The sequence below is a fragment of the Equus quagga genome, chromosome 5 (genome assembly GCF_021613505.1).
Source record: "Equus quagga isolate Etosha38 chromosome 5, UCLA_HA_Equagga_1.0, whole genome shotgun sequence".
Classification (NCBI taxonomy): Eukaryota; Metazoa; Chordata; class Mammalia; order Perissodactyla; family Equidae; genus Equus; species Equus quagga.
The window spans coordinates 21,092,422-21,104,040 of record NC_060271.1 but is presented as its reverse complement, the minus strand read 5'-3'; the positions used below and the strand labels follow the sequence as shown (position 1 = coordinate 21,104,040).

The 11,619-nt window shown below is 49.5% G+C and overlaps 1 protein-coding gene and 1 long non-coding RNA gene across 2 annotated transcripts in view; one reads left to right on the top strand and one right to left on the bottom strand.

The window, feature by feature from the left end:
- The first annotated feature begins 343 nt into the window (after positions 1-343).
- LOC124240449 (uncharacterized) lies at positions 344-5,471 on the top strand. The gene is made up of 3 exons (XR_006888871.1): positions 344-1,046; positions 1,349-1,482; positions 4,760-5,471. It is a non-coding gene; the product is annotated as an uncharacterized LOC124240449 (long non-coding RNA).
- The window catches only part of OSCP1 (organic solute carrier partner 1), a 26,192-nt gene continuing 17,319 nt past the window's right edge, over positions 2,747-11,619 (bottom strand). Inside the window, exons 5-10 of the mRNA XM_046663525.1 lie at positions 8,395-8,498; positions 7,818-7,946; positions 7,219-7,288; positions 5,523-5,662; positions 4,501-4,564; positions 2,747-4,263 (exon numbers count right to left, since the gene is read on the bottom strand). Coding sequence (XP_046519481.1) covers positions 4,147-4,263; positions 4,501-4,564; positions 5,523-5,662; positions 7,219-7,288; positions 7,818-7,946; positions 8,395-8,498 — 624 coding nt within the window. The 3' untranslated portion in view covers positions 2,747-4,146. The remainder of the gene's footprint in view (positions 4,264-4,500; positions 4,565-5,522; positions 5,663-7,218; positions 7,289-7,817; positions 7,947-8,394; positions 8,499-11,619) is intronic.

Genomic DNA, 11,619 nt, shown 5'->3' with positions numbered 1-11,619 from the left:
AGTAAGGATCCTCTGGCAACTGACCTGGCCGTCCTGACAGACTTAAAAACGGCTATATCAACATCTATATCACACAGGGCAATCCTCAGTCAGAAGCCACTGAGGGAGAGAGCGGAAGTATGGTCAGAAAGTAGCATGATTTGAGCCACCAAAGGGTGAGGGAGTTTTAGGAAGGAAGGGGTGTTTAGTAGGGCCAAGAGCCTTCAAACAGCCAAGGAGAATGGGGAGGAGGGAAGGCTATTGGATCTAGCACAGTGGGGGCCTGGGGACGGAGGAGGCGCCTGTGTAGGGAGATGGTGGTGGAGGCGGGGGAAGGTGAGGCAGCAAGGAAGCTGGAGGGCTGGCGAGGGCATGGAGAGGGACACAGGAGCAGCTGGATGAATTAAGACGGAGAGAACGAGGCCCTGGAGAAGCAGGGCGAAGGTGTGTGTGGGAGCGGTCTGGAGAGGAGCAGATCCTCTGCAGCCATTCAGATAAACATCTGAGGTGCCGAGAGAGCTGGGTGTGGCCAAGGGAAGGAAGGGCGTGGATGACAGACAGGCTGAGGTACAGAGGAGACAGGAGCGAGAGTGCACAAACCCAGGACTATCTTCTCATTGGCAACCGAAGCTGGGAGGTCTTCAGGTTATCCAGAAAACCCGGGTCAAATGTCCTTGGCTGACACCACGACTTCCCCTTGAGAACCTGAAAAAATGCTGGCCCCAACGTTTCAGAAGGAAGTCAGGGAGTTTTATAGGGAGAAAGGAGGGCAGAGGGATCTGAGGCAAATGCGCACATCTAGGATTTAGGAGTGCAGGGTCTGCCTCCAGCCCTTCTGGGCTGTGCTAGTGGTGTGGCCTCACTGGGCTAACGCAGCCGGGGTTTCATGCAGTTCTGGGAAGTAACAGAGAAGCTAGTGCTATTTTTGTCAGCAGAGGCACCCACTGGCCAGAAACAAACAAGAAATGCAGCGTGTATGTAGGGGGGAAATGTTAAGGTCATCAAATAAGCCACGATAATTTCCATTGACCCTTGGAAAGCATCTTGACATTCTTATTGGAAAGGGGGTAAGTTATGATCTGAGAATTTCCTTCGCAGCAAGTCACGAAGCTCGGCAGGGGAGCTTCAGCTGTGAAGGCGGTTCCCTGGCCTAAAAACATCCCCTTTAACTCTCTCTGCTGTCAGCTGTCCAGGAACTTAGCAGCTGAAAAGGAGTTATCCAGGGCATAATTTCAAGAGAGTGAGGGGTGGGTAAAGGTTGTATTAGTTTTCAGGCTTGAATTTGAGTTTTTAGAATTAGGTATTGTATGGCAAATATATATTTCTTCTAAAATTTGCATCTCTCTTTCTACGGTTTCCTGTGGCTGAGTTGGTCTCTATACTGGAATGTGAACCAGACGCACGTGGGTGAACGAGTCTGATCCTCGTTAGACTTCGGGATCTCTGGGATCCGCTTACTGTGCTGAAGTTTCTCACCTATAGGAAGTGGATCTAAGGTGAAAAGTGAGTTTACCTTTAAAAAAGGTTAGATACTTATGTGGACTACATGGGATGACTTTCCTCTTAGAACTGAGGACTAAGTACATTTTTTTCCTCTCCCCCCTCAATTTTTATCACATCTCTTGGGAGGCACTGAAGTACTTTCGTTCAGAAGGCTTTTCTGGCGCTTCACCGTGCATAATCTGTAGGGCATTCTCACACTCTGTTAAGGACAAGAGAGGAATAGTTTGAAACTTAGTTGAGAAGAGGTCAGTCACAGACAAGCTGAAAGAGAGCAGCTCTATACCCCCAAGCATGGAGTAGGGGCAGAAGGGGTAAAAATTCCCATCCTTAGGTCCCACCTGGGACAGGGCCTAGGAATCTGTAAACTCAACAACCTATCTGGGCAAGCCGGCTTTGAGCCACTGAACTAGTTCTTTCTCTCTCCTACAGATGAGGGGCTGAGGCTCGGGGAGGGTAACTGCCCCAGACGCCAGGGTGCATTAGGGGGCGATGGGAGCAAGGCCCAGCATCTTGGCTCTGACCGTGGCGTGCCTTCCCCTGAAGCACACTGGGCACTGCTGTGTGACACCCTCGTGCCTGTGGCCTGGTTGAAGTGAACACTGATGCCTTGTTAGTACTTGGTTTGCATTCTTGCCAGAGTAATCCCTGTCTTCTTTTTTCTTTGCCTCCTCCCGACTCTCGTGCTTTCTCTGGAAGCTCTAAACCACCGTGCAAATAAACTTGTTTTTCTCAATATTTGTGCAAGTCTAGAGACATGAAACTCCAAGATTGCCTCATCATGAGGCTGCCTTACCAGAGATCTGTATCTTGTTTATTTACCAGGAGGACAGATACCTTTGAAACCATCGGCATGGCTCTGGGGTAGGTGGAGGGAGGCGGCCGCTTCTCGGCAGCTCGTGGCCCACCTCCAAGGCCCCAGGACATGCTCAGAGCCCACAGCGAAGTTCGCGTTTGTGGCAGGGTGGTGGGAGCCAGACTCAGAACAGGAGAGAACTATCCCTTCATCTGTCACCCAGTTAGGCCACCCCCACCGGTGGCCAGATTGCTTAAAACAGAAGGCACTTTGTAAGCCTGTAACAAGTGGTTTACAGCAGGATATGCTTCTCCTCCCCAAAGGAACTTTTGGTGGGGGTCTTTTTTTTTTTTTTTAAGGCATTTTATTTTATTTATTTATTTTTTCTGAGGACGAGTGGCCCTGAGCTAACATCCGCCACCAATCCTCCTCTACTTTATATGTGGGATGCTGCCACACAGCATGGCTTGATGAGCGATGCGTAGGTCTGCACCCAGGATCCAAACTGGTGAACCCAGGGCCACCGAAGCGGAGCATGTGAACTTAACTGCTTTGCCACCAGGCTGACCCCTTGGTGGGGGGTCTTTGTAGGTGAGGAAGTGTAACTTCATGGGTAGGAAGCAACTTAAATTTATTTGGTGGTTTACCTTTCTGTATCCAAACCCCATGCCTTGGGCAAGCTAAAGGACAGCTTCCCTGGCCCTCACATTTCAGAACTGTGTTTGCCTCCACTCTTGCCCGGGTGCGAGGAGCCTGAGTGGTCCCTGTGGTTGGTCCGTCTCAGGCAATGACCAGCTCAGCTACCCTCCTCCTGCCCTTTCTCTCCTACCCTCTGCCATTCTGGATATTCCTTCCAGAGGACTGAGAGGACCCTGACCTCTGGATGTTGGCTGGCCCCAAGCCCACCAGTTAGTCCTGGGATGAGCATGCGGTGCAGGGCAGACGCTCCTTCCTGAGGCAATCAGGGCAGCCGTGGCCTGAGATATTTTACATGCATCCCAATTAGACTTGGCACCCTGTGGAAGGGCCAGTGGCACACCACATGTGCCACCCATGTCTCCCACTTAAGGCTCTGCTTGGCAACTGACGGTGAAGCAGAGGAGACAGGTGTCATGGCATATCATGCTGGGTGACCCGAGGAGGAAAGAACACTGTGGCAGAGGAAGATTCTGGGGGTAAGGAGTACATATCATGCTGAAAAGCAAAATATTTCCTTGGTACACATCTCCACGTGGTATAAGCCCACACCTTATACGGACAGAGAGATGTGCAGAGAACTCAAACCCCACATGCACTGCGTGGGGCCCAGCTGGGTGTCCCTGCCACAGCCTTGCTTACTCTGCCTCTGAGGTTACAGTTCCCAGTGTACCAGGGAGAGAAGGGCTGTCTAAACTGGGCCCTAACTGTTTGAGGCAACTGTCTTTTCCACTTAGTCCAAACTCTTGTACAAGGCAGAATACATCCCAGAAAGCTCTGAAGTTTCATGACGATTCCCAGACATCTGTGAGCTGTAGGTCCCCACAGGAAAGCTGTAATTGAAAGTGGCAACAGGAATGCCCCCTTCCCTCTCTGGGGCTTGAACCTATGGCCCAGGATGCCTTGGATGGTTGCCATAAAACCAGAAAGAAAATGGGGAAGATCCAATTTAAAAGCCGGAATATATTCTGCTGAAAATATGTGCCCGTGCTCCTTCCAGAGACTGTGCTCCTGGAGGGAGACTCACGTAGTCCGTTACAACATAAACAGGAACAAGGCGTAAGGGCTTCACCCAGTAGAAAACTAGCAGCATCGTTTCGCTCCCTGGGGCATCCCCCAGGGTCCTCATCAGGCAGCCTCTCCCTATAGGGGAGGGGTATGCCTGGTCGGCACAGCTATAACTCATCCATCATGGCAAGCAAATCGTCCCCCTTGCTGGCGCTCTGCCTCGGCGCGTCCGTGATCTCAAACTCCCCCATGATCCGAGCCAGCTCTTCACTCCTCTGCTGGTCCTGGTAGAGAAATGAGAGGTGAGAGGGAACGGAGAGGACGTGCTGGCGCCACAGCCTCTTTGTGCAACTGGTGTTTAATTTTCGTCCCCCCACTGGGATGCATTTCAGTTCCTCACCTGTTTGTCAGAACAGGGACTATAGTTACATGCTGATTAGAGAGGAGAAGGGGGGCCTTCGAAGTTCAAGGTTATTACAGGTGGGGAGGGGAATTTGGCTTGTGTAATCCCCTGCACACACCTGGGTAGCTTGTATGTTGATAACTTCATAGGATAACTCTTCTGGCCTGGTGAGCGCTGCTTGCCTGCGTGAGATGGTAGAGAAATGGGTCAAAGGTTAGGGTCTTCTCCCTGCTACATGGTCATCTGACACTTGATAATCTGGCAACCTATTTTTTCTGCCTCATCTTCTGCTACTTCCCTTTACCTTTCCACTGTCCCCAACCCATGCACTCTGCACTCCAGAAAGTCAAGTCCTCTATGTCTCTCTGCCTTTGTAGATACCAAACTCTGCCAAGAATATTCCTCTCCTTCCTCTGCTTGGCAAACCCCAAGACCCAGCTCAGATGCCAACTCCTTCCGTCGGCCGGTGCAAAGTCAGTCACCGCGTCATCCATCAGAGCATTTATGACACGGCGATGAAATAAGTCATGAAGTGTTCATCCTCCTGCTACGCTGGGAGCTCTGAGGACAGGCTCCAACTTTGTGTCCCCAGCACTTACCATAGCACCTGCCACACAGAAGTGCACAGGAGAAGCGAATTCAGTGGACAGGGAAACAGAAGGCAACCCCCCACCCCCAAATATTTGGTTGTGAGGAGGATCAAGAAATAATGAAGGACAGAAAAGCTCCGTAAACCACTGTATAAATCTCGGTGAATGACCGCTGCTCTTGGTTTTCGGGGAGACTGTCTAATCCCAAAGACATCACCCTCTAACCTCCCTCGGGTTTCTTAACAGATTCTGCTTGATATGATTATCTCGACCACTAACACTTCTTGTCCAGCTGTGCCTTGCTAAGTGAAACATCAGAACTACTGTTGAATGAATCCAGAAGCTTCAGGCTATTTAATACTGGTGGATTCTGCTTTAACTAGGTTATTGAATTTGCTATTTCCTTTATGATCTTCTCATCTGTATTTACAGGTGTCACTGGTTTATCATGGTCATTTTTTGGCTCTTATCACCTTCGGGATTTTTATACATGTCTTAAAACGTCATGTAAATTTTTTACATGTCTTAAAAAAAAGGGTTTAAAACATACTCCTCCTCTTCCTCAGTGGCGAAGAGATTCAGCCGGAATCCTGCCTCAGGGTCACTGGGTTTCTTAGTCTCCATCCCTCCCAGCAGCCTGGCCAAGAAATTCAGCTCTTCTTTAGCAAGTGGGTTTGGAGCAATGCTTTCCTGCAGAAACAGTTTCACAATTTTTAGCCACATGAAGGTGATCACGTTTCCTGTGGAGACCCAGAGACCCAGGGTGGTATTACAAAACAAGGCAAAATAATAACTGTTTAAATTGTTTCTGGGGAGAACCAGGCCCAAATAAAGCACAGAAAACAGGCTTAACCAAAAGGAGAAATAATCTGCGTCAGAAGCAGGGGGATTCGAGCAAGGCAGCAAAGCCGAAATTTTTCACAATTTCAAGATGAGTGGAAGGCCCCAGGGACCCCCGCTCTCCCCAGACTGCCTTCCTCCTTTAAGGAGGACACTGCTTCCTCTTCAGTCAGTCTGGCTCCTTCAGCATTTACAAGGAGCCTCAGTAAAGGCTCCGGGTCCAAGGGCCCTCATTCCTGAGGAGCTACCGCACTGCCCTCAGGTGGTGACTGTCATGAACGCACTCCCCCATCCATTCCCTCCTCTCTCACCGTCTGGCCCTACTTGAGCCTTGGCCCCCTCCTGACCTGGCACTCTCTAATCCAGCTGTCCCCTCTGCCGCCAGAGTTGTCTAAAATAGTTCTCACTTCACTTCTCCCTTGCTGGAGACAAACCCCTCTGTCTCCTGCCTAAAGGACAAAGTCCAAATTTTTTAAGGCCCCAGTGTCCCCATCCAGTTGAATCTCAGGCTGCTTGCCTCAGTTATGTTCTGAGCCAGCATGTGGGAGAGACGCTGCCTCCCCGCTTCCGCCAACACTCTGCTCTTTAGCCCCCGGTGCCTTTGCCCACACTGTCGCCTTGGTCTGCAGGCCCATTTCTCCTTCTCAGCTACGCAGTATCTTACCCACTCTAGAGACCCACTTGAATGTCACCTCCTCTGAAAAGCCTTCTTGACCCCTGCCCCCTGCCCCCCACCCCACCCTACTGGTCAGAACACGTGCTCTGGCACAGCATTTTGTTCAGAATACCACTGTGTTACGGTTATTTGTTTCGATTGTTGTTTTGCCCAGAGTTCTTTAGGCCTTCAGGATGAGACCACAACTAAGCCAGTTTTGTGTCCCTGGGTACCCAGCCCACAGAATTAGTTCAGCGAATGTTTGCTGAATAACTCACTATTCCGTGATTTGTCCTATAGCTGGCTGGTACCTAGTTCAGTGAAAATTTGTAAAGATGGAATTCAGAGAACCTAAAACCCCATTTTGAACCTAGCTACCACATCATCTATAGGGAAGCACTGAAAAGGGATGTTTTAATGATGAGAATACACACAGGTGCTGGACTCAGCACCCACGAACCTAATAGCACTGGTACAATGATATTTCACATATCCTGGTGTGTGGTTCCTGCTTAATTATGGGGTTGAGCCAAGCCTAAAATTACCTAATTAGTCAGATCACTGGAAGTCTCCATGAGAAACTACAATTAAAAACCTGTGTACTCGTAACGCTGACTCAAGAAGGCTGCAAACAATGAGGGAAATGCGGCTAGCTTTGAAATCTAGAGTTCCCACCCTTCTCCCCATCAAGATTTTTGTACCTAGAAATAAGCCTGAAAATAAATACGGGGGAGGGGGGGCAGAAGCTCACCTGTGTCTGTGAAGCTAAGTTCTTTGATGCTCCAGACATATGGGTTTCCACAGGCCGGTTCACACTGTACCTGGTGTCAACAGAAAACCATGAACACACTGTCCAGCCCTTTTACACCGAATTCCTTCTTACTCATCAAGATAGTGCACAGCTTTTATTGTGAGACATTAAAAAGCATCCAGAAAGGTGCTGGGAGCACAGAATACAACTAAGTGGGTTCAACCACTCAAATTTCACTTCTCCTCCCCCCAAAATACCTGGGAAGCTGTGTGCAAATGCTTCCTCTTGCAAAGTAATGGGTATCACTGGAGAAACATGAACAGTTACGTGAAGGCCGAGCCTTCCTGGGTCTCCACTGCGGGAAGGGTTTGGCTAGTTGTGCTCCATGACTATTTAACACTGTCTTTTAAACCTGTGGAGGTGCGTTATGTTCGGCCATCTTAGGTGCCCTGTGAAAACACCAGGGCTCTGCACCCTGTATGTCGGGAGAAGTTACTCCAGTCATCAGCAGGGATTTTCATGGCAGAAGTCAAGCTGGAGTTTTAAATGAAGGGACCCCCTGGGACTTGAATTCGTTCAGGGAGGGAGAATGTGCTTACATGTTAGTTCCCAGTTTCAGGACTCGGTCTCCATAAAGTTCGAAAGAACCTTCTTTTGGTGCAGCGACATAGTTTCCGCCGTGCTTGAATTCTACGGTCTTCACTTCCTCGCCTTTGCTGTTGAACATTCTACAATACAAAGGGTGATATGATGGAATGTTCTCCAAGCTGGGGTAGTCCTGGAGGCTCCTTTATTCTTTGTACTATGGGACAAAAAGGAATTCATACACTCCTTCAAGATGAAGATGCTGGTTGAGGGTAATAACAATCATACAATAATAATAATATTTATCTAGCACACGTTACGCGCCAGGCACTGTGTAAGCATTTAGAGCCTTATTATCTTAGTCATCCTCACAGTAAGCATTTAATAGACGAGGGAATGAGTCCTGGAGAACGGGGCGGTTTGCCTCAAGTGTCTGCTAAGTGGCAGAGCTGGCATCAGAACATGACCTCCTGGCTGCTGTGCTCTGCTGAAGAAAGGGAGGGGCCCAGCATGCCACATTCTCTGTGGTGGCCACACATGGATTTCCCGGCACCCCAAGCACTGATCTGACAGTTACTGTTGAGAACTCACCTGATGAGTCCTGGAACTTCAGTTCCCCAGGGAACAGGCCCGGACACGGGCAACACAAAGCGACCATTAGAATTCTGAACTCTGTCCTTTAGAAATATGGACACCTGGAAAACAATACACTTACTGTCGTTTTTCTTAGTACATTTTCACAGACATAAGCATTCTGAGGCTGGAAAGCGTATAAGGGTTTGGAAATGTTACCTAGTGAGTTTATAACAGTAAGAAGCGAGAAAAACTCACCAGAACTCACACCTGCAGAGTTGCAGTGTTTGCACAAACAGAACTTCTTGCGAACCGCACAGCAAATCTTCCAGGAAAGCTGTATTACCCCCGTTTGAAAGATGAGGAAGCTGAGGTTCAGAGTGAAGCGACTTGCTCAAAGAGAACAGTAACAGACAGGCCTGGGCATCCAAACCAACACTGACTCTAAACTCCTTAGTTCCCTGCTAACTTTCCATCCAGCCGCAAGGCTTGAGCTGCAAGGACCTCATTATCTCCATTTTACAGACGAGGAATCGGCAGCTCAGAGGTGAAGACGCTTCCCCAGGGCCGGCCTGCTCACAGCGGGGAGAGCCGAGGATTCAAACCCTTGAGTTTCTGACTCTGGAGCCCGAGGTCTTAGCAGTGAGCTGGACTGGTGAGAAGGGGCTGGAGAGGTGGATCGGGTTGGCATTAGAGTTTGAAGGTCTTCTATGTGACCAAAAACACCACATTATGCTTATTTCCACTACCTGGTTTGTGCACTCTATACTGACGCCTTGGTCAGATAAAATCCCATGAAGACTGTAGCAGTTAATCAATTTTTTAGGCCCTTAGCTTCCTCATCTGTCAAATGAGATAAACTTGAAGGTTCTTTCAAACTCTAAAATGCTACAAGATTATATTAGGAATATCACCAAAAATAAGCATCTGCTGTGTGCGAGGCAGTGAGAATGCACAGCGGTAAGGGTTTGTAAGCTGTAGTGTGGTGCGCTGCTGTTACTGGCTAGGGTACCTCTCAGCTGGGCCGCCCCTTGGCTCTGGGTTTTTGGTATGTCACACAACCTGTCTGCGCATCAATGTTCTCTTCGGTAAATTGGGGGTAATAACAGGATCTATTCAATGGGTTAGTGTGACAACCAAGTCAGATAATGAACAAAAAGCACTCTCCCAGAGCCTGACACATAGTAACTGCTCAATAAATAGTAGCAAATACTCTCAGTATTGCAGTCTAATTGGACACAGGACACAAACATAAAATGGGGAAAAAAATGATACCATAAAGCAGGATGCGCTGAATAGCACATGCATATTTGCTCGCTGACCTCAGCACGGGAGGTGGGTAGGGGCGACTGTGGGTTTGGTGTGGGGCCTGGAGGAAGAAGGTGGGTGTGAAGACACTTCAGAAGCAGAGATGGGCAGGCACAAGTCATGTTTTGGCGGGAATGTATAAACTAGTTTGGTCAGAGGGTTTGGCTAGGTGACCTGTAAGGAATTTTTAAACTTGAGATTCTGTGACCAAGGGATGTGAATACTACAGGCATGGAGAAAGAAAATTTGGAGAGAGAAGTGGGAATATACATATGTGCTGGAGCCTCTGTGAGCCTAATTCTAATAGTGTCGACTATGTCCTAGTAGATCTGAAATGTACAAATTTAAGTCAAGTGTGTGTTGGTGTTTGACCCGAGAACCTGCCTGTGGCTTGACAGGACTGTTGGGTCTGTCTGCTTGCCCAGCTCCTCTGCTGGCCCTCAGCTATGGGTGTGACTGCCCTTTTCCTCTCACTCCACCTCTTTTTTCCCCAGGTGATCTCATCTATTCCCATATGCCAGTGTTCACCTCTGTGCTCATGGCCCCCAGATCTCGAGCTCCCACTTAGCCTTCTTCCCTGGGCACCTGATCCATCTATCCCATTGCCTATCAGATGTGTCCACCTATAGATTCCATGGGCTGCACCTCAAATTCACCCTGCTCAGAACAGGGCCCATCATTTGTCTTCCCAAACCTGACCCTCCCCTGGTGTTGCTAATCTCCCTGAATGACACTGCCAGGTACCAAGTCAGCAATCTAAGCTGTCCCGTCCACCACCTTCCCATGTCTCTTCAGTCACCCAGTCCTGCCAACCCAATGATCACTCCTGTATCGGCCCCAACTCTCTGCCCTGCTCCTTAGTGCAGGCCTTCATCATCTCTTGCTTGGCCACTGCAGGAGCTTCCTGACTGGTCTCCCGGCCTCCTGTTTTTTATTTTTTTTGCCAAGGAAGATGCGCCCGGAGCTAACATCTGTGCCAATCTTCCTCTATTTTGTACGTGGGTTGCTGCCACAGCATGGCTGACGAGTGGTATAGGTCCGTGCTCAGGATCCGAACCCGCAAACCTGGGCTGCCGAAGCTGAGTGCACTGAACTGAACCACTGCATCACAGGGCCAGGGCCCCTCACCTGTTTTTGATCCAGCCTCCATTCTGCTGCTAAGAGACTCTTCTAAACTCATGTCTGACCATGTCCCTCTTCTGCTTCAGTGGCTCTCTGCTGCCTGCCAGATAATGTCCAGGTGGTCCTTGTTCCTCTCTGTGGCCATGTTCTCCTTGAACTTATGTTCCAGCCACACTCAATCGCTTACAGCCTTCCGCCCTGCTCCACCGCCAAATACATCAGGCAGTTACATGCCTCCTGCCTTTAGTGAGACGCTGTCCTCTGCCTAAGTGTCCATCTCGACCCCTGCCCTTGTTTCCCAGGGGCCTGGTGAAAGCCTATTTCTATGAAAAGATAGCAGATCCTCTATGAAGACTTCCTGATTCTCTTGGGTAGAAGTGACACCCCCTCCTTTGTGTCCTCTCTCTTTGCACTCTTCTATTTCAGAACCAAACATCTGTAAGGTACTTAGCGTATTTTTTCCCTTCTCTAATAAGTTCCTGAGGGCAGGAACCATGTTTCCTATGGAAAAAGGAAATGAAGGTGACTGCGCTGCGGGGCTGGAGTGCTGCGTGAGACGTCTCCATGAGCATTCACGCTCCCCGGGATGATGGCGGGACTCCGGTGGCCGGGAGGAGCGAGCCAGGGATTTAAAGGCTCAGGGAATATGGTGGTGGCTTACAGTTTCAGCAGTGAGTGATGAGTACAGGGCTCTGGACGGTGTTATGGTTGATGGCCTTACAAGAGGAGGGCTGAGTGTGAGAGCGGGAGAATAACGACCTGAAAGTGAGAGGGAAGCTGGCAGAACACCGACCCTGCTTCTCCCATCCTGCC